Below are 26,781 nucleotides of genomic sequence, written 5' to 3'. Positions count from 1 at the left end.
TACACACGATTAAAGGCTAAGATAGTCATTAACTAAATTATCCCTTTAGTCTACTCTTCCCCTTGTCCGAAGAAGAAAAAAAAAAAAAAAACAGTTTCTCGTTTTCTTCAACATTGAAAGGGCATTAAGCCTCTCTCTCTCTCTCTCTCTCTCTCTCTCTCTATCTCTATATCTCCCGCTCCGTGGTTCTTTCGTAAATTTTCTCCAATTATAAATCTCGCCGGCGGCGGCGATCAACCTAATCGGAGTCTTGTATTTTTGTATTATATACGGTGTAAAGATCAAATCAAAAATCCAAAGTCCCCTAAAAACCTCCGTCTTGGTTTTTTATATCTCGATTTTAGGGTTTGAAATCGATTTTTGGGGGTTTTTGTTGAGAGATTTGTGAGGAGGGAAGAAGATGCCGAGGAGTACGAGGCATAAATCGAGTAAGCATAAGGATGCGGCGGCGGCGAAGGAGTATTCTGATTCGGAGAAAGAGTCGAGTTTGAAGGAGAAGAAGAGTAAAGAAGAGATTGCTTCTAGTGTTAGGGTTTCGAAAGAGTCTGGTTCTGGTGATAAGCGTAAAGAGTATTATGATTCTGTTAATGGTGAGTATTATGAGGAGTATACTTCTTCTTCGTCCAAGAGGAGGAAAGGGAAGAGTGGTGATAGTGGTGGTAGTGATAGGTGGAATGGGAAAGATGATGAGAAAGGTGAGAGTTCGAAGAAGGTGAAGTCGTCTAGTGAGAAGAGTAGTAGGAGGAGAGATGATGGGGATGGTGAGGAGACGAAGAAGAGTAGTGGTAAGAGTGATGGGAAACATAGGGAGTCTAGTAGAAGGGAGAGTAAAGATTCTGAGAAGGAGAGGGAGAGGGAGAAAGATAGGAAGTATAAAGAAGGGAAAAGTGACAAGCTTTATGATGGTGATGATCATCATAAATCTAAAGGTGGTTCTGATAAAACTGGTAAGATCTCTTCAAATGATTTGATTCGAGTAGGAGCCTTGAAAATGAACAGATTGCCTTTAGTAGCGTTGTTTAGAAAAGACTGTTCTTTTGGTTTTAAATTGACTTGAGTGCTCGTTTTGTGATGTTGATCTTTAGAATTGTTATTCCATGCCAAAACCTGTTTCTCGTTGCCCATTGTTGGATTTGGAAATGAAGTAAAAAGCTTACTCTAAGACGAACTATATAAGTGTAGACTTTTGAAGTAGTTAGTGTTATTAACATTTGCAGTATTTATACACGTTGCTTCTGTTCTTCTGCCCTTTACAAGATAGATGGGGATAGTGCTTATTTTCTTGCTATTATATTAGAGTTTGAGGCTACATTTAACAGGTAGAATACATGTTATTATGTTATTTCAGAAACGTAGGTGTTTTTGGTAAAGATTGCTCATAGATCAATTGGATTGTTTACAAAGTTTCTTAATGGGTTTGCTAATCTTTCTCTTTCTTTTGGATTCAGAATCAAAAGCTCAGGATTATGCAAGGAGTCCTGGTACGGAAAATTATACTGAGAAGCGATCAAGGCGTAAGAAGGATGATCATGGTGCTGGAGACAAGCATCAAGATAACAGCGATGATGTTGGTGATAGGCTTGATGACTACATTAAAGATGGAAAGCAAAAGGGAGAGAAAAGAGATAAGTATCGGGAAGACAAGGAAGAGGACATCAAACAGAAAGGTGACAAGCAGAGAGATGACCGACCTACTAAAGAGCATCCTAAGTCTGATGAAAAGCTCCTCCGAGATGAAAGTAAAAAAAAATCTAAAATTCAGGATACTGACCATGGTCATGAGCCTGACAGTGAACTTGAAGGATATCATGACCGTGAACGCCATAGAGACTATGAGAGAGAAAGTGATCGAAATGATCGGGACCGCGAACGAGTTCGGGATCGTGATCGTGACTATGAAAGAGATAGGGACCACCGTGATAGGGATCGGGAACGTGATCGCGATCGTCGAGATTATGAGCATGATCGTTACCATGAACGAGATTGGGACCGTGATAGGAGTAGAGATCGGGACCGGGATCATGATAGGGACAAGACCCATGACAGAGAAAAAGACCGTGGTAGTCGTGACTATTATCATGATGGGAAACGAAGTAAAAGCGACCGTGAAAGGGATAATGATCGTGATGTGTCTCGTCTAGATGATCAAAGTGGTCGGTATAAGGAGAGGAGGGAAGGTAGGAGGTCTCCAGATTATCAGGATTATCAGGAGGTAACCTTAGGCTCTAGAAGCAACAGAGCAGAGCCTGATGGTGATACGATAAGATCAGAGCGCCAACTTTCCAGTGCGGTGGTTCAAGATGAAAATGGGTATATGATTTGTCTATTTTAGTGTGTTGTGATTGGTTCTGTGTATTCTTATTTATTCTAATGTAGATTTGGGTTACTGCCTGAACTTCAGATTTAATAGTGTGTGGTAAGCTTTTGAAGACAATTGAAAGTTGAGATTGATCAAAGCTTTTGTTATGGTGAAACAGGAATGTGTCGGATCAGATAACCAAAGGTGGTTCTTCAAGGGAGGCGGCTGAGCTGTCTGGCGGTTCAGAGAGAGGTATAAGACATAAAGTTTCTGAGAAAACTGCAAAGATGGAAGATGGTGTTTTGGGCGAGTTTCCGGCTGAAAGGTCCTCTGCCGCCAAAGCTTCTCCCCGCCCAATGGTTGAAAGATCTCCCTCTGCGACTAGTCTTGACCGGAGATACAATAATCGGGGTGGTTTAAGACGTAGTCTTGAGGTTGAAGAATCAGGTCATAGGAACAATGGTAGGGATTATTCAGCAACTGAGGAGGAAAGGCTTCTGGTTGATGAGACGTCACAGGCAGAACTATCGTTTAACAATAAAGCCAACCAGAACCATTCTTCTTTCCCTCCAAGACCTGAATCTAGGAGTGGCATTAGTAGTCCTAGAGTTGGTCCTCGAGAAGAAGATAACAGGGTCAACACCGGTGGACGTTATAAGAGAGGCGTTGATGGGATGATGGGCAGAGGGCAAGGTAATAATATGTGGAGAGGTGTCCCAAGCTGGCCATCTCCAGTTCCAAATGGATATATTCCATTTCAACACGTTCCACCTCATGGAGGTTTCCAAACTATGATGCCGCAATTCCCATCTCCATCTCTCTTTGGGGTGAGGCCTTCAATGGAAATGAACCATCAGGGAATCTCTTACCATATACCTGATGCTGACAGGTTCTCTGGTCACATGCGTCCACTCGGGTGGCAGAATATGATGGATGCCTCAACCGCTTCTCACATGCATGGTTTTTTTGGGGATATGAGTAATAGTGGTTTCAGGGATGAATCAAACATGTATGGGGGATCTGAGTGGGACCATAACAGGCGGATGCAAGGCCGGGGCTGGGATTCTGGTGCAGATGAATGGAAAACTCGAAATGGAGATGCGAGCATGGAAGTCTCATCAATGTCTGTTAAAGATGATAACTCAGCTCAGGTTGCTGATGATGAGTCTCTTGGCGGCCAAACAAGCCACTCTGATAATAACAGGGCAAAAAGCGTTGAAGCTGGATCAAATCTAACATCTCCAGCAAAAGAAGTGCATGCAAGTTCTCCTAAAGTGACGGCGGAAGTTGCAGCTGAAGATCTTGTTTCAGAAACTATTGATAACACTGAACGTTATCGCCGGCATTATCTCTCAAAGCTTGATATATCAGCAGGACTTGCTGATTCTGAGCTGCGTAAATGCATTAGCTTATTGATAGGTGAAGATCATTTAACAGTTGATGATGGAACTGCCGTGTTTGTAAATCTCAAGGTAAAATTTTCTATCCTCAGACATGAAATCAAAGAGACAAGCTCTGATATCAAACTGATGAAGCAAAAGCTTCTAGAAGACATCAATCATTTGTTTGTAACTTGAGATTTTTTTTTTCTTATATCTCTACATTCTCTAAATGACAGGAAGGTGGGAAGAGAGTGCCCAAAAGTAACAGTACTTCCTTGGCGGCTCTTTCACTGTTACCATCTCAGAACTTTTCAGTATTTCAGGTAATGCCCTAACTAAGACAAGGAACTCTGGAAGTAGCTCCTGGCAGTTTGAGACTCATGTCGATATATTAATGTGATCTTTTCCCACTTGCAGATAGCTATGGACTTTTATAAGGAGCAACGATTTGAAATAAAGGGTCTTCCAAATGTCAAAAATCACGGGCCTTCTCAAGTCTCTCCTTCCAATCTGGTTAAAGTCGAAAACAATGATGAAGTGAAAGTAATTAGTTCAATGGAGACATCAGATGTGAAAATTGGGGATGTGTCAGATTCAGACACATCCCAAAATGAACTGCAAAAAGTGCCGTCACATGTTGGTACAGAAATGGAGATAGAAACACAAGACACAGGATCCTTGTCTCCCAACCCAGACAAGTCACCTGAGGCCCTAAAAGCTGTGGCGTCGGATGACATTGAAGGTTACGTGCAAGCTGTGGCTTCAGACAACATTGAAGGTGATGAGCAAGAGACAAAGCCGAAGCCAGATGATGGAGCTGGTGTAGACCAAACAATGGAGCCAGCTCCCGAGCATGATGGTGTTCCAGAAGATGATCCAGTAACCTTGTCAGTAGCTTCACCGGCTCCCGAGCATGATGGCGTTCCAGAAGATGATCCAGTTACCTTGTCAGTAGCTTCACCGGCACGCGTGGCTATGGATGTCGATGAGCGGAAAGATTTGTCTGTAGACGAGAACATGGAAGAAGCAGAAGAGAAGAAGGAAGCTGATGATGGTTATGGTGATGGAGATGGAAGTGTAGTTGTTGGGGATGTATCTCCAAAGGTAACAGAACCATTAGTTCATGAATCTGATGAGTCAGTAATAAGTCGGATACATGATTCTCCTCAAAGTACACATTAAGACTTTTCTATATTTCCATCTCATTTCTGTTTTGTTTTTTCAAAATCTTTTACTTCCAATGCAATTTTTTTTTCTTTTCAAAATTCATATCTCTATTTTCTTCTCATGTTCCTTTTGTTTTGTGCCATCTTTACCCATTTCGTGCCGAAAGAAATAATAAAAGAAATCACATTAGAGAAACAAAAAATGCGTTGCAGTGTTTTTCATTTTTTTGCTTTTTGAGCTTTTGAGTTATTGAAACCCTAAAAAAGGAAAAAGTTTGGAATTTAGCTATACATAAAATAAGGACTTCGCTACGAACTTCTCTCTAGTCTCTCTATACCTACAAAACAAATGCCTTGGAGCTTAGAAGTGTCTTATTCAGAGGTTACATCAGCTTTAAGCTCCATACGTTTCCTATTCAAGCTTCCTGGGTTAGTTGTAATTGAGGACAAACATTGCCCTGCTTTCTTCTTCTTCTGTGTAAGAGCAGCTACATACAACTTTCTCTAATTCATGAATTTTCTGCAGTTGCTAGATTTGCATAGACATGGCACTTTGAATTCATCTGCCTCATCTGGATCAAACAAATAATCATATCTGCAAAAACACACAACCATGTCATATTCAATGAATCGAAGGGTGATTGTTGAATCATGTTCAAGAGACTGATGTGTGTATACGTTAACTCCTCGCCAGAGGCTACAGTGGTCTTGGCAATCAGAACAATCCTACTTTCGTCATCTCCTACACTCATAATCCTTGCATAGCAATTTGGCATACACTGCATCACACAACACACCAGGTTTTGGACATAAGACTCTCTCTCTGTCGGTAAACACTCAATTTATATACATGATGGATTGCTTACCGAATGATTTATTAGTCGAGCGATATTCCCTTTTTCTGTAGCATCCACCACTACTTCCTCACTAATCTTAAACAGCTGCAACAAATTTAAAAATATAAAGTTTTACAAATCGATTTTCACAACCAAAGTTAAGACTGTCACAAGGGAAAAAAATGATTCCAACTCACATAGCAATCCTTCCCTTCTTTACGATATCTTGCTTCCCTCAAGTCTGCAATGGATCCTCTCACTTGTTCCCCACGATATTCAAGAACCTGAGAAGAAATTATATTATTAACATTCTTCAACACGACAGAGAGTTTCCCTTCTTGAAAGAAGTATGTTCAGATGGTTCTGCTTACCATATCTCCTTCTTGAATATTTCTTCTCGCAAAAAGGCCCCATCCATGTATACCAGATCGACCAAAGCAAACCCGATCCATTTCTGTCCTCTGTCACAAGACAAAAACTCATCAGATATTGATACAATTACATATTACAACCTCTTTCCAACATATGGGGGATGCTTGCTTACCTGCAAGTAGTGAAGCCGTTCCCTGAACGAGGAAAATGATTTGGGTTCTTCTGCCACATGCTACACATTATATTTAACAAAAAAGACTCAGTCCCAATTTGCGTTTCCTGGCACATTATGCTACATAATGATTCTTTCTTACCCTGAATGCGTTCAGAGTTTGGATCGCTGCTAAAGGATGATGACGAGGTCCTCCTGTGTAGTGAGGAATACCTTCTTGTTTTGTCCTCTATAAATCACAAACACACACATAATTGGATCAGTCTACCAAACAGAAGGGATTTTAACCAATGCATACAGAACTATTGTAGGTACCTTCTTGCTATTAACCTTTCTTTTATATAGTCGACAACGAGCAGAAGAAAATGGATCAACTGGAATGGCATCCTCAGCCGCGGACTCTTCAACGTCTTCTCTATTAGCTAAAATAAGCCTTGAACCCGCTTTCTTCTTGTTTTGAACAAGACTTTTTGCAGAAAAGACCCCTGAAGGCGTTTGTATAATTAACACGGTATCTGGATTCGGAACCCTACACCAAAAACCGCATAGAAAAACAAAAATCATAACCCAAAATCAGATGGAAAGGACTTTGCAAGCAAAAGGTATTGAGAATAACTTACCTGTGATAAGAACAATACGACACCATCTTTGTTATCTGTCGACCATTTTTCTCCAAGCAGTGCAACTACAGTCAAAATGTGCATATATTATCAAAATAAAATTTATGATATCTTAGAGATTGAACATAGTTTACTAAATACCAGTTCAAATACAATTTGTTACAGCAATTTGATTCCATACTGGTCAAATATGAAACGAAGAAAACTCAGAAATAATATGGCTCACCTCCATTCTATACCCAGCTCGGGAAGCACACATGGCATGATAATATGTAGAGCACTTGCAACACTGAGTACATGAGCCATGTATTTGCTTGCATATTACACAATTCTGGAATATATCAAAAACAGCATAAGGTTTCCGGCTTTTTTTAGTTTTGCACATAGTGAAACTTCCCAAAAGGTTAGGAACAGGAACCAGGTTATGTACCTTCACAAAATTACTTGATGGAATACTCAAAATACCCAAAGCTGGTTCCATTTTTTCTTCACTTGCAAAACATACTTCAGGCTGAAACCAAGCACATGTCACGTGAACCCACAGTGTCTCCACATCAGTTGGCTTCAATGCACCTCCTATTTATCAGTACACAAAAATTGGCAAGTTTAGTTGATGGACAAAATTGTGAAATTCTCGATGAAACTAAAATTTCGGAGGGGAATGGATAGTCAAATAATCTCTTTTAAGTAATATAGTGAAGAACACCTGTTACTAATTGCAGTAGTTGTAACAGATTAATAAGACAAGACCATGTTAAATATGCTTCACCAAATAAGAAACGCAAAAAGGAATTAGACATACCTTTTACAGGACAGAGGCAACACTCTCGTTTGATCTCAGGTGTCTCGCAGGCTTTGCAGACCCATGATGTGAAGTCACGAACGTTTCTCGTCCCATAGCATTCCTGATGAACTGCTATTTGACATCTGAAGAGTAAAAGCAACAGAAGACAAAAATATTCACAAGTCAGATACTTTTCTTCTAGATATTTCAAGAAATAACTATTGTTAATAATAATAGCGAGATGAACTTCAATATTACGAGAGATCTAAAGATAGAAGATAATGCAAACGTAAGATCAAGCATGCACAAAGTTTACTATGGGAACTAAGTAATGCTTTTCAATCAAAATCTATGATTTGTCGTTAAAATGTAGAGAAACTACGCATTTTAGAACAGCACCTGTTGCAAATGATGATCTTGTTGTAGTCCCAATCTTCAACCCATCTGCAAACTGCACATCGCTCGGTTGTCCATTTCACGTTGACCGGCTCATACTTTTCTGCCAATAGTGAAACAAAAGAACAAACCAGCATAAGCAGCTTTTAAGTAGAAACTTTTGGATAGGTGCTGAGATCCGAATTGCTTACTACCTCTAAGAAAGGAAAGCAACCTCTGCTTTCTCTGCTTTATAGAAGGTCGTTTAGGAGGTTTTGCTGCAGTAGCATTTGCGTGGAACTCTGCTAATTTCATCATCTGCAGTGTGAAGGTATATGGCATTCAATGATCAGAGAGACTTAAAAGAAAGAGATCATATCCCTAAAGAGAAACTATGAAAATTTTGAACAAACCCATTCTTCTAGAGGCAACTTGGAGCTTTTCACTTTAACACTAGTCCTCCAATTTTTTGCTTTTGAACCAGTATGCCTTTCCCATTCACTAAGTGCTTTCCTTTCAGGGCCACAAGATCCACATTTACATACGACTCTGTATATAAACCAAAGGGAGTAAGAATACTCTATATATATTTCAACAAATATACCTAAAAGTCTGGATAAGTTAAGAGGTTAGAGGCTGTTGCTTCGCCAAGTCTAGGATAATTACGAGGCAACAAAGTGAAAACAATACGAAATAAAGATAATATAGTGACAGCTTACAAATGAAGGCTTGGAAAATATATGCCTTCAACTCCAGAGCATACAACGATAACCTTATCAGGAAGCACCATCGGGGCATTGTTTTTGCCAAGTCTATACCAAAAAACTCTCAAAATTTATAATTTGTTCACAATTCAATCGTCAGTAAGAATTAACAATAACAGTTGGAGGTAAGAGAACCTACTTGGATTTTGAGTCTTGTTTTTCAGAATCTGATAGGTCAAAGTTAAACTTTGTTCTGCATGTGGGACAGTAGTAATCTGTTTCCCCCAAATCCTTCATATTAACAAATGAAATTTATCTCAATACATGAAAGTAATTGGGAATGATAACCTCGACAACGAGCAACATGAACATGTTACCTTAAAATGCTTATGTGATATTTGATCGCACGCTGAGTGAACCCATACTTTACACCCATCACAACGCACCTGAATCACAGTATGTAATCAAACAGTAAAGTTACAAGAAAACATTAGGTGATTCAACACTAACAATATAACATAAATTTGTATGCTTTATTACCCAGCTCTGACTATCCAAACGATTCCATATCTTCTTGCATATCCCACAGACCTGTTTTGGTTTTGTTAGCTGCAACGATAATTAGTTTGACTTCATCGAACTGAAACTGAACAAGGAGCATACCAAAAACTTTAAACATACCCTTGAACAAGGTTTACACAATAATTGATCTCCAGGAACCAGAGATTTCATTTTCTCTGCCGTCTTAAAAGAAAGGACCATACCACATCCTATACAGGCTCTTGGATTTCTGTATTTCTTCATCATGTTCTGCAATTATACAAAACTCATTTCTATGACCATGAAAAGAATAAACTATACACGCTCAAAAAGGAACTCCAAACAAAGAGAAACTTGCCTGATTTGGAGCAACATGATCAAGATATTGGCTTGAGCCTGCAGCTTCTTCAATCCATCTGTAGACAGAATCATCAAAAGTCTGGTTACCTGCGGCCATGTGAATATCCTGCATCAGTTTCTCTGTGAATCCTTGGTCAGCCATAAGAGCTTCTTCAAGTGCCTTCTGGAAATCCCCAGGGTTGCATCCCCGCAGTTCAGACTGTTCTTGAAACCTAAATAACAACTAAACTATTAAGCACACATATATATAAAAAAAAAAACTAATCTCGTATAGAAACATTCAACGGCGACTCACCTCTCTACATAATCCACAAAAGGAAAAATCATCCCTCTTCCAACCCATGCATAATCCTGCTTACATGATCAAGTTAACAAACAGTTTTGAGAATCATATAAGAAGACAATATAATATATATAACATACTCTTTCATTCTCTGTCCCAGAGTGACCAAAGAACATAACACAAGCTGCATCAGGTATACAAGAACGCAACACAAGCTCAGGTGCTTGTGTCATTGGATCTATAACAATAGCTGGCCAAAACGGCTCCTTCCTCCCAGATTTACCCCAAACCAAATCACCAGAGTAAAAATCTTCCGGTCCATAAACACCTTCTTTCTTAGGACGAGTCTCATCTTCAACCAAGGTCCTCGAACTCATCTTACTATTATTATATCTAACAATCTCTTCACATTTATCCTCAGCATCATCTCTCTCTTCTTCTTCAAACAATGCACTACTACCATACTTATAGTTCCTAGGCTCCTGTTGCTTAGTCTTGAAACTAGCTTTGACTTTCTCCTTCCTGCATGCTTCTTCTTGAATCTCTTCCTCGCGTTCTTCGCCACTGCTTTTACTATCTTTCCTCCAATTCTCGATAACCGAGTCATTAAACCGAGAAGGAAGCACCTGAACTCTTCCTCTAGATGTCCTCACAACCGGTGGACGAGAAACCTCACCTACCCTATCACGGTGGCTAGAATCAGAAACTAACCTCTTTGACTCTAACTCCTCTTTCTCTTCCTCAACATCAACCTCAACTTGAGGAGAACACGAGAGCTCCTTACACCAGCCATTGAGTTTACCAGGAACAATCCCAGCACCAATCTCTCCAAGAAGATTAAGAGGGTAATAGTAATCACCACCATTGAAGTTGTTGACCTTTCTCTTCTTCTTCTTCGTACGAGCTCGACCATCTTCCTCAGTTACAGAGCTGTATCGTTTCAAACTCGGCATTCGAGTTTTCAAATTCCGTTTGATTATCATATCTTCTGATTCGAGCTACCCAATCACTACACTACTGCATCACACAACACTTAGAAGAAAAAAAAAAACTTTCTCTCTTTCAAATTCAACAAACCCTAATCTTTCCCCCAATTCCAGGTCCTTGAACGAACAAAACCAGATAATCCTCGGTTGGGTTTGACCCACTTTATCTGAAAGATCGTAGTAAAGTAGCAGAATTGTTGAAGGAAGCTTGTAAACAATTCAAGAACAGAGCGACAGAGAGAGAGAGACAGATTAAAAAAAAAAGAGAGATCTGTTCCTATAAAAATCCAAACTTTTTTTTTTATTCTCTCTCTCTGTTTCTTAAAAGTTGTAAGAAACAAATAATTGCGTACTTTTGTTTTTTGATTTTGGATAAGGGAACAAAAACAGAATGCTGAATTTTGTTTAATCGAAAGACGAAACCTTTTTATTCTGCTTCGGTGAGAAAATTTTTAGAGAGAGAAGAGCGTGACAGAGTTTTTAAGAGAGAGAGAAGACGACGACGATGAAGGAAGGAAGAGAAAAATAAAACAAAAAGATTGTTTTTTTTTTTGTGTGTGTTCTCGGACGTGTGCACATTATACAGGCGAATGATGTAAATAATCTAACTTGCGCTTTATCCTTTCTCTCTTCCTTGCTTTGTTTCGTGTCTTCTGGTTTTCAGTTTCAAGACATATTATTATTATTCTCTTCATGTTTTTGTTTTAATTTTTCTTTCTTTCGATTTCGAAATCGGACTTTTGTTTTTCTCTGTGTTTTGATTTTTTTTGTAGTTGATATGTGTAATAAGCTCCAAGAACCATGGAACTCTGGAACTGGAAGTTTTTACTTGGTACGATTACGACACAGAGTACACGCGAGCTCTTTTTGTGTTTTGTTTGGTCATTCATTCATATATCTCTTTTTCATCTTATTGAAGTCAACCTTTTATGGTAGGTACAGTTATTTCCTCGAATTCATTACTCTTTTTCAGTGTTTATTTTTACATAGATTTATATCAAATAGATTAAATATTAAGAGTTTGAGAAAGATATATACAACAGTTCAATTGATTCATACAAAGTAAAAAAGGATGAGTAGTTTGAAAACACCAAAAGAATGCCTTTTTTGAAGAATGGTGAAACTGATGTGTCATGTGTTCACTACCTTTTGTTATGTTATGTGGGTTCTAGATAAAGTAAAAAAAGCACTTAAAACAGTTTCACTGTTTCACACCTAGAATATTTGCTAAAAGTAGTTATTAAACAAGAAACATGTGCAACTTGTTAATAAAACAAGAATAACATTTTCTAGTATTAAAATTGGTTTTTGTCCAAGTCCAATGCATGATAGATTAGAATAGCCGGGTGTTAAAGAAGCTGCAGTACCATTTAGTGATCTTTCGACCCGGTGTGTAGTGGTGTTTATCATTGTCCACACCTTCCGACTCCGAGCTGAGGGATCAAAGTTCCTCCTCGTTAGATAGCATTCACCCGAGAAAGGCCTAGTGCTGCCGTCCGTGAGGCAGCTTTTTTCGAGGATATTTCTGCGAAGAACCGATTTGGTTTCTTTTCTCCAAGAAAGAAGGTCGAAAAAATGGGTTCTGATCAGAAGCTAGGAAAGCACCGTACTTCTTACTTCTAAATTTGGGGAATGTGTGCATTACTATGGATGGCCAACATAGAAACCAAATCATTAAAGGTGTGAACCAGTAGTTACATGACATGACGTTTCAGCATTTTAGAAAATATCAAAACCTGTTGCAATGCTTACAAGCAAAGAAACATCAAACACCTTTTTTTATATCACATGATCCAATATTTATAAATATGTAGAATTATATAAGAATATATATCCACATCTCTCACAACAGTACATTACTTCTTAAACTACAATAATACATATAACTTTTTTTCTTAGCTACAATTTCTTTCCTTAAAAGCTTATTCAGAGAAACCCCCTTTATATACAACAACTAATTTAGATGCTTATAAAGATTTTAAAGTTTTATACATAGATGATATAAAACAAAACTAGCTTCTTCTAACGAGATGGGCTTTGTCTCCTTTATTCTTCCTTCTGCTCAGTCTCCTTCCTTTACGCCCTTTTTTTCTTGAACCAATCTATTTCCTCTCCTCTGTTTTCGCAAACCTTCCTCGGACTCTCGGTTGGCTATCTGCAAGAGCTTTCCTACAAGCATACTGAAACCAAAACCAAACAACATAATGAGAATTCAGTTTCTTTGAGTCTTTAAGCCTAAAAGACTGATACTAATCATTTAGAGGAACTTGTTCTTTGTATATACCTTGATTTTACGCCCGAAATTGCGCCTGCTCTTCTTGTTCCTGTATCGAGAAAGCTTCTCACGACGATCCTCTGAGGTACAGCTCACAATAATCCTATCCAATGGAGATTGAACAAGACCTGTCCTTAGTTTCTGCTCATCAAAAAACAAACAAATATACTCAAAATCAACAAATTTATATTCATCATCTCAAGAATCTTGAAAGGACACAAACTTTGTTTCAAACATTTCAGTTGAGTTCAAATGTTTATGTTTGTTTTTTTCTTTCTCTTTTCGGATTGTCGAACCTGTATGTCGCCTTCACTAAAGGCTCTTCGCATCCCATAACCAAAATCGAAATCAGGGAAGTTCTGAATCATTACAGTCTCTTGCTGTGCATGTGACGACCAATCCATAGAGCTCAAATTCCCCGAGCTTTCGCTCTTCTGCATATCCTGGTTCTCGTCGATGGTCGTCACGACAGAGATGTTCTTGATGTCTAAAACATCAGAGAACGGAGACTCCATAGCTGATTTCATCAAAAGATCTTGCTCACATTCATAGAAAGCTTTGTCCAGAAGCTGTTGACCACTTTGCAATGATCCAAGATCAGGAAGCTCACAAAGCCCTTGTGAAGTGTCTTCACCGCAAGAGATCATAGTCAAAGCAGCAGAGAGTGGATCAACGGCTAAGAGTGGCTCTTCAAGAATTGGATCAGGAGCTTTGAAAATATCACTTTCTTCTCCAATATCGTATTCAGATATGTTAGATGACTCAACAAAAGTGTTGTTCTGCAACCAAAAAAGAAAGAAAATATCACAATCATAAGTAACATCGAATCAAAGACCACACACAAAGATAGAACATAGTTCGAGACATTCAGACAGTGAAACACAGATCTTTTTTGTTGAGTGGATTCGTTCAAAAAAGCGTGAAAAGAAAGAGAGAGATTCTTGTTTTTTCTCTAGTGGAGGTTTTTGATATTGTAAACAAAGAGAGAGAGAGAGAGAGAGAGAGCCAATGAAATCAACAACAGAAAAGCAAAATTTTCTAGTTTTAAGAGTAGTTAAAATCAGAACAGAACAAGTCTTGAATAACACGGAATCTCATGTTCCAGAAATTACGGAATCTCATGTGAAAAAAGAGGCAAATTCCCATTACCACAAATCAAAACCCACAAATAAAAAAAAAAGAGACTTTTCTTTTGGTTTCCCGAGAAAACTCCTTTGTTACTTTCTCAATGGAAAAAATAAATTTTTGGCTTCTTGCAGGCAGAAGAAAAGATTCCGTTTTTATTCCTTTCCATAGGAAAAAGAAAAAAATAAAAACCTAATTTTTTTTTCTTACTTAACTTTCTCAGCAGCCAAAAACACAATTTTGGTCAGGTCAGCGGAACCAAAATATCTCATCTAGTGGCCACAAAATTTACTCAACAAAACAAGTTTAGCTACTTCACACAAACACCACGAAAAAAAATCACTTCACACTTCAATTTTAACCCCAAGAAAAAAAAAAAAAAAAAAAAATCATCACAAGACAAAAAAGAACCTATCAGAATCTTTGAGGAACCCCAAAACCAAGAAAGAAAGTCAGTTTTAAAAATGAACCAAGAAATTAGAAAAAGTCATCTCAAGAAAAGATCTGTATCCTAATGCAGTGAGATAAAAGAGTGAATGGACAAAAAAATAACAAATTCAGTTCAAACCATTTCATCGGGAATTTTGTATGATTTGAAGAGGTCTTCGAATTGTTGAATATCAGTGGAACAATTTTGCATGTAACGGAGCATTAAACCAGAATCTTGATACATTTTGAGTACTTCTTGATCTTTGGGAGAGAGGAGGTAATTTGGAAGTAAGAAATTGGTTTCTTGGGAGAAGAGGAGGAGGAGAAATGAATGAAGAACATAAGAAAGCAACACAATCAGAGAGGCCAAGTTGGAGATTTGAGAGGAAAAGTTTGGTACTTAGCTCTCCTCTTGCCTTTTTATGAAAGAGAGTCACTACAGTTTTGTGTTTTATTGGGGGTACTGTGGACACGATAAGAGTTAAAAAGCCCATAAGGCCTTTACTATTATATTTAAATAGATGAATAAATATTCCAACATAGTATACAAAATTATAAATGTAAAGGAAAAAAGTGTCCAAGTGCATAGAAATGTCTTTTTGTTGTGTGTATAATTAATTATTCAATAATTTATCTTTTTCATATTTATATACGTTACACCGACTAGAACGTTAGCAAAATGGCTTGTGTTAATATCGTAAATTTATTACCGTGTAAATTTTAAATCTACAATACATATTGTATGTTGGAAAAAAATCGAAAAAAATTGGAATAAATCTTGACACAGTCAAAATCATTCAAACGTATTAATTTTGGCTAAATTGGTTGACATATCAATATGATTTTGTCTATAAGCGATTAACTTTCTTATAAACCTCTGTAGCTAAAAATAGTAAGAAAAATATGAAAAGGAAAAAAATCCTCCAATTCATCTCTCATTGATTTTACATTAGCACCTAATAAATTTTTTAAAATTTGAACATTAGTTGTGATTTCCAACTTTTCATCTAAGAATTATAGTTTTTGGTATTGTATTTATTGCATATAACAATTTTAATATTCTTTTTCAAATATAATAAAATTAATTCTTTATTATGACATATGCAAGGTATATTCTAGCAATTTATGGAAGTGAAACCTGTTAGATTTTTATCTAAAGTATTGATTGATATTTGAAATGAGATTTACTTATTTTATAAAGACTAAAAAGAAAGATATGTAAGCATGCAATTAGAACAGATGCATGACGACTTGCAGAAAGAAAGAAAATATCCATTAAGCGTATATATATTTTTATTTATTTTATCACATGTCTTTTTTATATATATTCCATTGATTGTTTCAATCATATGGTTCCTTTTCTTCTTTATAACAAAAAAAAACACTGTTACAACTGTATTTTATTCTAATACGCGCTTACGTAATTTACTTGCCAACAACATCGACTTTTGAAGTTTAAGAATTGTCAAAAATAATATTTTTAAAATCATGCCTTGAATTAAGTTTTTTTTTAGTATTTAAATTTAATTTTATGTAATGAAAATTTCACTGAAAAAAAAATTCTAAAGTGCAAAATTTTATCTCCAAAATCTGCTTCTTTCCAATAAATTTAAATTTACTCCCCAAAGTCTTGACATTAGATTACTTTTACGATCATTTCAAGAATCTAGTTCAATCAAAAAAAAAAAAAAAAAAAAAAAAAAAAAAAAGAATCTAGTTCAATCTATATATAATATACACAGTGATAAAAAGGACAAAAGAATTATGATATATCATATATCATATGAGATTAAGATAGATAAGAACTGGCAAGTTGAAATTAACATTAAACAAGCGACTGATGTTGATTAGGTTAGATTTTTGTCAATCTTCGTTTTGCTTTTATTTTGGGATTATTAGACTTTAAAAACAGTTTTTATTTTATTTTATTTTTGCTTTTGTAAACTAAGCAATAAGAGAGGATTATTAAAAGAAATAATTCGATTGGATTAAAATAGATTATGGTGGTACGGCTGCAACTTGTGGTAGCTGACTGTTACACAAAACACGAAGCACATGTTCGTGTGGGCTCTGCATTGCTCTGTTCCTCTGCCACTTCCTCATTTACTTTTCCACGCTCGCGAGTGAGCATATGAAGTATGAACCATGAAATATTCTAATAAAATTTTGCATGAAGGAAGAAAATAATTTAAACAAAATTAATGGTTTTTCCATTTTATAAATTACAACTAATTGAAAGTGAGTGAAGTTTACTACATTAAATTCTTTACGCTTATCCGAAATTAAGGTTCTTAATCGTTCAATTAATTTGTGAAAAGAAGTACAATGATTTTGTGGTTTAAAATAATCAAATATCAGTGACACAAAATTTATCATGAATATAGGAATAAAAAATGATTTATTGGCTCTCTATTATATTCAATTCGAAGATAGCACAATAACACACTGATGATAAAAGACGACAGAGATATTTTTGTCTTTGTTTACTTATTTCCCGATGCAGACACAATTTGTTTTCTTGTTCTTTCGTCACGATCTTATTCATGGCAACCAAATGTGATGATAATTCACAATCGAATCACTTAATAATATAATATATATGTAATTTTTAACAAGAAAATATAACTTTAACACATGCACCTACATGATACAACTTTTTTTGTCATAAAATATTGGGTTTGTTTTGTTCTTTAATAATTGTATGATTGTAGTTATAGGAAAGTGTTTGGATAGTCACAGAGCTTAGAGCAGCTATTTTTTTTTTTCTCATCATCAACTACTCATTATCCAAATCAATACATCCAAATCAAAGGTACATAACATTTCTCCCTAACGAATTGGACCAAATGCAATGAGTCGATTTAGTATCACCCTGAATCACTAGACGGATCTAACGCTACCTAACCGAGAAACATTGCATTGTTTAACCACAACGAGATAGATAACACACCACGACTCAGTGTATAATCATCTCTTAAACCACCTAAATAAACCCTATGACACGAAAACAATTACTAACACAAAGAAGACCAAATCCTATGCTAAAGAACAGATCAATTCCAAACTATTAGAACCTCATGATCATCGAGTAGAACTTGTCCCAATAGCATTAACACCCAGAGGCGCAGCATCAGATAAGCTTGGTTTCTCCGGCTTTCATTGTTCTGGTCCTAAGCAAAGCGGACAATACATCTGAATGACCCGACCAAGAGACGCGAAGCAAACCAGCATGAAACAGAGGCTTCTCCTAACGACGCAATAACCAGAATGCTAATCACCGAAAGATAAAAGATTGGAGCACATATTAGCATAGCTTCACCTCAAAGTGCATTTCCAGATCGGCCACATCTCAACAGCCTTGTTGTCTCCCTTCTTGGCCGGACTGAAACCAGAAGTTTAGGAAGCTCTCGAATGCCGGCTTTGAAGGATTCCTCAAATCTCGGCCACCGATGCACACATAAATCTTCCCCAACAACCGGTAGACTCTAAAACCCAACTCAACCATTAACTCCGGTCAGCTAGGAGATTATAACTGATACTTATAATTATAAACAACTAATGTTAATGGATTTCATTAATCTATGTGTTTGTAATTTAAGAATTTAAGAATTAGAAATTCGGATTTGATAAATAACAATTTCGTGGTATTAGAAAATGGAGCCGAATAAATAAAATTTTGTATTTTACTGTCATGACCTGTTTTATAAAAACAAAGCCAATTTTATTAACAAACATATATTCAAGTGTCGTTAAAGAGTTCGCCCTAAAACTTTCTCTCCCAAGTCCGAATATTGAGGCGCCGCTACCACCAAAATTCTCCGACGCTGGTGGGACTCTTGCTCGTCGGTGTCGGGGTATCTCAACCTTAGCTTCCGTCCTTTGCTTTCTTTGCTCCCTTAGATTTCCTTTTAATCTCTTTTTCTCCTTTTGTTTCCCTTTTGCAACCTACGCATACCCTCTTTAATCAACCAGATCCAAGCAAAGGCTTGCTCAACACCGAATACAGAAGACATAGGAGACTGACAAGCTTCTCTCTCTATAACCCTGACTCAGCCTCACTGTCGACGAAAATCAAGTCCCCTTGTCTCTTTAACTCTCGATCCGGAATGGTAATTGACTCTGCGGAACTCTCTTTCCCAACGTCACTCGAGCCTTGGTAGGCGGAGACGGAGACGACGTTTGATGAGGAAACCTCCAGAGAAGTGATTTTTTTCCACTACTAGACTATCGTCTTGAACACATGCCATCCCCTGAGCTTGGCAGATCTGTATTTGCTTTCACCGGAGACGCAAAAGTTTCTTTTAGTCTCCCCGGTCAGCCGCTGTGCGCATCAATTCTCCCAGTCATTCACAACAACCATACTTCTATGGATGAACATCAAATCTGATATCGGCCAGTTAGCTTTACAAAAGGTCTTTCCCAAATTCCAAAAGCCCAGGTTCTCTCTATCTAACCCTTTGTTATCCTATCGAATTTGTCTAGATTTTTTGGTTATCCTCAGTGTTCGAAGACTGCATCAGAGAATCCATTTAGCTAGTTTGTCTTGGATTTACAAAGGGTATGTTGGAACTATGGTTCTTGCTCAACTCGTGATATTGTCTGTTAGATCTCAAAACTGGAATTATCAAGGCTTACTCAACCCCACCCCATCTAGCTATTCCAACCCTCACCCAAAAACCACCAACCAAACCATGGTTGTGTTACCCACATCGCAAATGACCAATCATGATCCTTATTTTTCATCGGTAAACCGGCTACATGCTTTGTGTGGTGTTCTTAATCTCTTTGGCAAATGGCACCATATGAGAGAGGACCCACCTGTATTGTTACGGTTTCTCATTTTTCTTTTGTTATTTCTGGTCTTTGCTCCCTGTGAATGGTCAGTTTGGAAAGGCTTGCAGCTCTCTGGTCTATTTCCCTATACTCTAATGTAAACATCTCACGACACTAGGCAACCCTCCATCAGCATCATCTTCACCACCCGGGCTGTAGCCCACCAAATCATTGCCGTTGCATTACTTCTGTTAATGCTCCTCACTTCGGTGAGAACTTTGGTTCTGATTCCTTCATTAACGCCAAATTATCTTTTGACCATGGTTACTCTAACATCCGTCAAATCCATCAAGGATGACCACTCAAGCAACCGTGAACTCACAGGTTTCAAGCCGCTTATAAGCGATTGTCTCAAAGCTCTCATGGACCTTTGTTTGTTGTACTCTATCTTTTCATTTTCAGCTTTGGGGAAAACTTTGCTTTGTAATCTTTTAAACTTTGGGGTGCTTATTCTGAAGATGCAGTATCTGAACAAGAGAATGAACTACTTCAGAAGGACACAACACTAGTACAAGAACAAAATATCAAGTTATCTATGTCGGTCGGCAATTATAAAGCTTGAAGACTTTCAAAGGATTAGAAGGCATAATAAGCTTCTAGAAGATCAAAGAGCTTCATGTTTACAATAGGAATGTAAACATGAAGAAAGAGGGAAATTTCCTAAATCATAAAGAAAAAGGAAATTGTCCAATTCCTATTAGGATTATAATAGGTAGTTTGTCCTTTGTGTGGCATAGGCCTAGTTCTATAAATAGGGTGCTAAGGCTAATTGTAAGCTTTAGCACAAACAAGAGAAAGTTAACCTAGCTACTAAGTTTTAGTCTTTAAGAAAAGAAAAGAGCTAAGAACTTAGAGAGAGCTTGAGGTTTCCTTAAGAGAGTTTTGAGAGGTTAGAAAATTGTTTAGAACAAACTTGTAAACAAATTTTCTATCAGTCAAAAGAGAGTTTAAAGAAATCGTTGTTTCATTGTTCAGATCATAAGTTCTCATACTTTCAATTGGTATCAGAGCAACACTTGTTCGGATTACTACATGTGAGATTCTGTGGACAAGATGGAGAGCTACACAGATCTGATCAACAACAACAAAGTCATCTTGGATGATGGAAACTATGGGTTTTGGAAGTCAAGGATCAAATCCATCATAGGAGGTATTGATCGTCTTGCTTGGAAGACTGTTCTGGAAAAGTGGGAGGAACCGACGATCAAGGATGAATCAGGCAAGCGAATTCCCAAACCCAAGGCAGACCGGACTGATGAAGAACAAAAGAGATCAAAGTACAACTCAAGAGCGTTAAGTGCTATTCATTGCAGTGTTGGGTGAAAACAGTTCGAATTGATTCAGGGATGTGAAACTGCTAAAGAAGCATGGGATATCCTTCAAATTCATTATGAAGGTACAACAAAAGTGCAGAGTTCAAGAAAGGATATGTTGGCCTCTAGATTTGAGAATCTAAAGATGGAGGAGCATGAATCGATTTCAGGCTTTAGTTCAAAGAGTGCTCTAGCACAAGAAGCCTTAACTCTTGGGAAGACTTATAAGGATCAGAAGTTAGTCAAAAAATTTTTAAGGTGTCTTCCATCAAGGTTCATGGGATACAAGACAACTTTAACTGTCTCTCAAGACTTACACAATCTCAGTTATGGTGAAGTGGTCGGAATGCTACAGGCACGCGAGATGGAACTTAATGGAATTAAGAAACCAAAAGGAATAGCTCTAGCAGTTAGCAAAGACATAACTGATCAAGGAGAAGAAGATGTTGTGAGCCTGTTGGTAAGAAGATTTGATCGAGCTTTAAGAAGGATAGAACAAGGTCAAGGTCAAAAGAAGAGTAACTCATTCAAGAAGACAAGTGAAGACAAAAAGGCTGATATGCAGTGTCATGAATGTAAGGGATATGGTCATTTTATTCGAGAGTGCCCAACAATCAAGTTGCGAGATGCCAAATGCACAATCTGTAAAGGGACTGGACACACACATAATGAGTGTGTGAGTAACTCTAAAGCTAAGAAAGAAAAGTCTATGATTAGCATTGAGAATGAATCAGATAGTGATAGCAGCAGCGAAGAAGAGCTCATTAATTTAGTGGCAATGGTGAGAATCACTGAATTTGAGAATGGAGAAGAGGTAACTGATTCAGAATCAGAAGGAGAAGAAGTTCTTGACATTGTTCAGAATTACAAAGAAGTGCAAAATACACTTATTTCTCTAGGAAAGGAAAATCAAGGATTGATAAAAGAAAAACTTCGTTTAGAAGCACTTGTTATGTCTTTACAGAATGAATTGGTGGTTGAGAAAAAGCTTGCTAAAGATTCGCTAAATCTGATGAAAGAGAAGTTAGTTTTATCGGCAAAATCTGCAGAACTACAATCTGAATTAGATCAACAACATAGGAAGATTCATATGTTTGCAGGAACAAAGCAACTTGACAAGATTTTGAGCTATGGGAGAACTGAGAAGACTCATAGAGGATTCTGCTTTAATGAGAACAAGGGAGCTAAATCACAGACAACCAAATTTGTATCTGCTGGAGTCTATAAATCTGAGAAGGAGACATCTACTGGTGTTTCTATTGGATCTTTGAGTTGTTATTTTTGTGGGAAAATTGGTCACTACAAACAGTTTTGCTACAAATTTTGGCAGAAGGTCTGTACTTTAAAGCAACAAGGAAGTTTCTTCTGGAATGGAGTTGGAAGACAAGTTTGGATGAAGAAAGCTGACCTATATCAATCAGGATCAATGGTAGCTTCTGGATCAGGGTTTAGATGCAATATGGCCATGAAAACTGAAGAACAAGAAGAAACAGAACCAAGATGCAATATGGCTATGATTACTAAAGAACAAGAAGATGCGGAGCCTTGGTTTTTTGATAGCGGTTTTTCAAGACATATGACTGAAACCAAGAGTAATCTACAGAATATTAAGAAATTGAAAGGAGGTACAATAACATTTGGAGATGGAAGTCATGATTTCATACAAGGCAAAGGTACAACACGTGATACAGAGCTTCCACAGCTTGTGAATGTCTATCTATTAGTCAACCTGATAAGTATTAGTCAACTCTGTGATGAAGGATTATCAGTGTTATTTACAAAGGTTGATTGCAAAGCATTGGATGAATCGGGTAATGTCAAGTTATATGGTGTGAGATCTGGAAATAATTGTTACATGTGGGAGAAACATTCAATCAAATGCTACAATGCTCAAGGGAGTATAGATCTCTGACATCAACGACTTGGTCATATGAATACAAGAAATCTTACTACTCTTGTGAATAAAGAGATAATTCGAGGGGTACCTAAGCTTAAAGGTGACGACAGTATGGTGTGTGGACCGTGTAATCAGGAAAAGCAAGTCAAGATTCAACACAAAAAGGTTCCAGACGTTCAATCAAAGTCAGTTCTGGATCTGATTCATATGGATTTGATGAGACCAATGCAGGTAGAAAGCTTAGCTGGAAAGAAGTATGTATTTGTTCTAGTTGTTGATTATTCCAGATACACTTGGGTTCGCTTCATCCGTGAGAAGTCAGATACTGTAGACAACTTAAAGATTTTCGCTTTACAACTACTTAATAAACGTGGAGGAATCAAGAAAATACAAAGTGATCATGGTGGAGAATTTCAAAATGAGGCTATGAAGGAATTTTGTGAACAACATGGGATTGCACATCAATTTTCAGCACCAAGAACTCCACAACAGAATGGGGTGGTAGAAAGAAAGAATAGAACTCTTCAGGAAATGGCAAGGGCAATGATTCATGGAAACCAGGTTCCTAAGAAATTTTGGGCTGAAGCTTTGCACACCGCATGCTATATAGTTATCAGAGTCTATGTACGGAGAGATACGACAAAGACGCCTTATGAGTTATGGAAAGGCAAAACACCAAATCTGAGCTACTTTCATGTTTTTGGGTGCAAATGCTATATCTTAAATGGCAAGGATTATCTCGGTAAATTCGATTTCAGAAGTGATGAAGGCATGTTTTTGGGTTATGCTGAGAGTAGCAAAGCGTTTAGAGTCTACAACAGACGTACAAGTTTAATCATGGAATCAGTGAATGTAGTTTTTGATGATTAATCTGTAGCTGTACAAGATGATGATTCAGACAGTGATTCAGAACAAGTAAGTGTAACTAAAGCACACAATGAAGGTTCTGAGTTGGACATCCCTGTTACAAAACCTGAAGAAGTACAACAAGTTCATAAGAATCATTCTGCATCTGATGTCATTGGAGACTTGAATGAGAAAATGAAGCCTCGTGGAGTTCAGATTGACTTTAGAAAGATGACAAGTTACTTTACAAATCTAGAAACTGTTCTATGAGTGTTTTGTGTCAATGATCGAACCAAAGAATCATATAGAAGCTGTTCAAGATGATTTTTGGATTATAGCCATGGAACAAGAACTGGAACAGTTTGAGCGTAATGATGTTTGGGAACTGGTTCGTAGGCCAATAGATGTGAATATCATTGGTACTAAGTGGATTTTCAAGGATAAAATTGATGAGAGTGGTGTCGTGGTTCGCAATAAAGCAAGATTGGTTGCACAAGGGTATACACAGATCGAAGGTGTAGATTTTGAAGAAACTTTTGCACCAGTAGCAAGACTTGAGTCAATTAGACTGTTTCTAGAAATGGCTTGCATTCTGAACTTCAAGGCTTTTCAGATGGATGTTAAGAGTGCTTTCTTAAATGGGATTTTACAAGAAGAAGTATATGTTGAACAACTCAAAGGTTTTGAAGATCCAGTTAGGCCTGAGTATGTATATAAGCTAAAGAAAGCTCTTTATGGTTTGAAGCAAGCTCCAAGAGCTTGGTATGAAAGACTGACTAGTGTTCTTATGGAACAGAACTATATTAGAGGGAGTGTGGACAAGACTCTGTTTATCTTGGAACAGGATGATGATATTATGATGGTTCAAATTTATGTTGATGACATTATCTTTGGAAGTACTTCAAAGGAGTTGGTGGATATGTTTGTGAGTAGTATGATACAAGAATTTGAGATGAGTCTGGTTGGAGAATTAAAGTATTTTCTCGGCTTGCAGATTACACAGTCAGATCAAGGTATTTTTATTTCACAAAGTACCTATGCTAGATAACTTCTTAAGAAGTTTCAGATGGATAAGTGCAAAGAAGCTTTGATACCTATGAGTACTTCAATGAAGCTATCAAAAGATGTTGATGGTAAGGATGTAGATGTCAAGCAATATAGAGGAATGATTGGGAGTTTACTATATCTTACCGCTAGTAGACCAGATTTGAGTTTTAGTGTGGGTATATGTGCAAGGTATCAGTCAAAACCAAAACAGTCGCATCTTGAAGCAGTCAAGCGAATTATCAAGTATGTCAAAGGAAGTGTTGATTTTGGGATTTGGTACTCTAAAGGTTCGAACAAAGGGTTGGTTGATTATCATGATGCAGATTATGCAGGAAGTGTAACAGATTGAAAGAGTACAAGTGAAGGTTGTTTTTTTCTAGGCAACAATCTAATAGCCTGGTTGAGTAAGAAACAAAATTCAGTGTCCTTGTCTACAGCTGAATCAAAATATATAGCAATGGGGAGTTGTTGTACTCAATTATTATGGATGAAGCAGATGTCAGCAGATTATAGTATGGATTCAGGTGAACTACAAGTGTATTGTGATAGTAGGAGTGCAATTGATATCTCTAAGAATCCAGTTCAACATTCAAAAACCAAGCACATTGATGTGAGACATCACTTTATCAGAGAACTGGTTGAAAGGAATCAAGTTTTGATTGAGCATGTTGATACTGAGGAACAATTAGCTGATATTTTCACAAAAGCTCTTGATTTTAATCGATTCTCTACATTGAGAAATTCAATTGGTGTGTGTGAGATGTGAATCAGTCACATGATGAGGCAAGAACTGGTACAAGAAAAAGATAGGGTATGAGAATCTGGTACAGTTTATTGCTATTAAGAAGGGTTGTGGTTTATTAGATTCAGTTATGGAATGGAGAAAACCGGAGTTGATTTTTAGGGTTTATATAAAAGATTTGCTCAATATTTAGGAGAATATTTAGATGGTTGAAGTTTCCAAAAGTTCCATTAAAAAAAAAATCTTTTTGTTGAGATATTTTATTTAAAAGGGGAAGTTAAGAGGCACTTCGTGTGTGTCGAAGAAGAAAAAAAAAATCTTAGAAAAAAAAAACGAATCAGCAATGGTAGGGGCGACTCGAAGTGGATTGGTGCGTAGAGCAAGGAAGTCGGAGATGTCTCGAGGTGATGGGGTTGTAGATCGACCTCAGTTGGTTGATGAGTCGAGTGATGATGAAGAAGTTCAACCAAGGATTGTGCCGTATCAATCCGACAGCGATGATGATTCATCTAAAGGAGAATCGAAGAAAAATCAGGTAAATTAAGGGGTAGATGATCTCGAGGGAGAAAATCCAACTGATGACGAAGTGGAGTTTGTTGGCAAGAGAAAAGGGAAGGATCTTGTTTTGGAGTATGATGCAGAGATTGGGGTTGAAGAAATCTCTGTACAAGAGCAGATTGAAAGACACACAGAGAAGCAGAGGAGCAAGAAACAGAGAGAAGTTGCATCCGCTAGCAAGAAAAAATCGGCTTGCAAGTCGAAACGACCAAGATCCACAGAACCAAGTGCTAGGAATGTTCTGGCTAAATCTGGGTTTCAATCTGATGTGTTTGTCTCCAAAGCAGCAAAATTAAGGTACTCTCAGTTCTTCTCTAAAGATTTTACGGCTGAGAGACAATTGGATATGTCTCAAAAAGATGAATTTGGGTTCATTGAGAAGATAATGTCGTTAGGACTTGGAGCTATAGTTCATGATCCTTCGGTTTATGTCAAAGAGGTTATTTGTGAATTTTATGCAAATTTGCCAAATGGAAAGGCAAGGGATGGTGTTCAAGTGTTTGTGAGGGGACATTGGTATGAATTGTCTCCTAAGGCGATTAATCAAGCTTTTAGTATTGCGCCTTTGACTAAAGCTGAGAAGAAAGCTGATGCAGCAGTAGATAAGTTGAGTAAGGATGAACTTGCAAAGTTTTTAAGTGGCAAAGACAAGTCGACTTGGGCTAATTTGAAAGTTACGGATCTACCTGAAGAGAGTGCAGCTCTCTTAATGTTGGCAGCATACAATTGGGTGCCCTCGAAACACAGGAATCATCTTTCGGTTAAGCAAGCTTGGGTAGTTTACAAGATTATCAAGGGGATCCGGTTTGATTTTGGGCAGTTGATTTATAATCAGAT

The 26,781-nt window shown here is 37.4% G+C and overlaps 4 protein-coding genes across 7 annotated transcripts; 2 read left to right on the top strand and 2 right to left on the bottom strand.

The window, feature by feature from the left end:
- Positions 1 to 18: 18 nt before the first annotated feature.
- On the top strand, positions 19 to 4,946 carry LOC104728536 (uncharacterized). The gene is made up of 5 exons (XM_010447501.2): positions 19 to 947; positions 1,449 to 2,310; positions 2,478 to 3,771; positions 3,918 to 4,004; positions 4,099 to 4,946. The coding sequence occupies exons 1-5, from the start codon at positions 401 to 403 to the stop codon at positions 4,861 to 4,863; spliced, it is 3,555 nt and encodes a 1,184-aa protein (XP_010445803.2). The 5' UTR covers positions 19 to 400; the 3' UTR covers positions 4,864 to 4,946.
- Positions 4,947 to 5,017: 71 nt separating this feature from the next.
- LOC104728532 (histone-lysine N-methyltransferase ATX5-like) lies at positions 5,018 to 11,563 on the bottom strand. 2 transcript variants are annotated; one of them, XM_087487430.1, is made up of 23 exons: positions 10,034 to 11,563; positions 9,906 to 9,961; positions 9,609 to 9,822; positions 9,392 to 9,520; positions 9,251 to 9,319; positions 9,088 to 9,156; positions 8,910 to 9,001; positions 8,726 to 8,818; positions 8,420 to 8,555; positions 8,222 to 8,324; positions 8,031 to 8,130; positions 7,650 to 7,774; positions 7,278 to 7,423; positions 7,074 to 7,178; positions 6,848 to 6,912; positions 6,543 to 6,756; positions 6,370 to 6,456; positions 6,228 to 6,287; positions 6,055 to 6,144; positions 5,881 to 5,967; positions 5,714 to 5,788; positions 5,526 to 5,626; positions 5,018 to 5,442 (listed from the first exon to the last, which is right to left on the bottom strand). In XM_087487430.1, exons 1-23 carry the CDS (start codon positions 10,874 to 10,876, stop codon positions 5,352 to 5,354), a joined length of 3,150 nt encoding a protein of 1,049 aa, XP_087343556.1. In that variant the 5' UTR covers positions 10,877 to 11,563; the 3' UTR covers positions 5,018 to 5,351. The 2 variants fall into 2 exon arrangements, with proteins under 2 accessions (XP_087343556.1, XP_087343558.1); XM_087487432.1 differs by having other exon boundaries at positions 9,251 to 9,301; positions 10,034 to 11,554.
- A 984-nt stretch (positions 11,564 to 12,547) lies between these two features.
- LOC104728511 (uncharacterized) lies at positions 12,548 to 15,270 on the bottom strand. 3 transcript variants are annotated; one of them, XM_010447479.2, is made up of 4 exons: positions 14,848 to 15,270; positions 13,451 to 13,933; positions 13,164 to 13,295; positions 12,548 to 13,059 (listed from the first exon to the last, which is right to left on the bottom strand). In XM_010447479.2, exons 1-4 carry the CDS (start codon positions 14,950 to 14,952, stop codon positions 12,982 to 12,984), a joined length of 798 nt encoding a protein of 265 aa, XP_010445781.1. In that variant the 5' UTR covers positions 14,953 to 15,270; the 3' UTR covers positions 12,548 to 12,981. The 3 variants fall into 3 exon arrangements, with proteins under 3 accessions (XP_010445781.1, XP_019091532.1, XP_010445787.1); XM_019235987.2 differs by lacking the exon at positions 14,848 to 15,270 and adding an exon at positions 14,304 to 14,503; XM_010447485.3 differs by lacking the exon at positions 14,848 to 15,270 and adding an exon at positions 14,028 to 14,184.
- Positions 15,271 to 20,999: 5,729 nt separating this feature from the next.
- On the top strand, positions 21,000 to 22,766 carry LOC104753599 (uncharacterized). Its single transcript, XM_010475829.2, has one exon. The coding sequence runs from the start codon at positions 21,000 to 21,002 to the stop codon at positions 22,764 to 22,766; it is 1,767 nt and encodes a 588-aa protein (XP_010474131.2).
- Positions 22,767 to 26,781: the final 4,015 nt, after the last annotated feature.

The sequence above is a fragment of the Camelina sativa genome, chromosome 2 (assembly GCF_030686135.1).
Source record: "Camelina sativa cultivar CO46 ecotype springtype chromosome 2, ASM3068613v1".
Lineage (NCBI taxonomy): Eukaryota > Viridiplantae > Streptophyta > Magnoliopsida > Brassicales > Brassicaceae > Camelina > Camelina sativa.
Note: the sequence above shows the minus strand (reverse complement) of the source record. Positions and strands in the feature narration are given on the sequence as shown.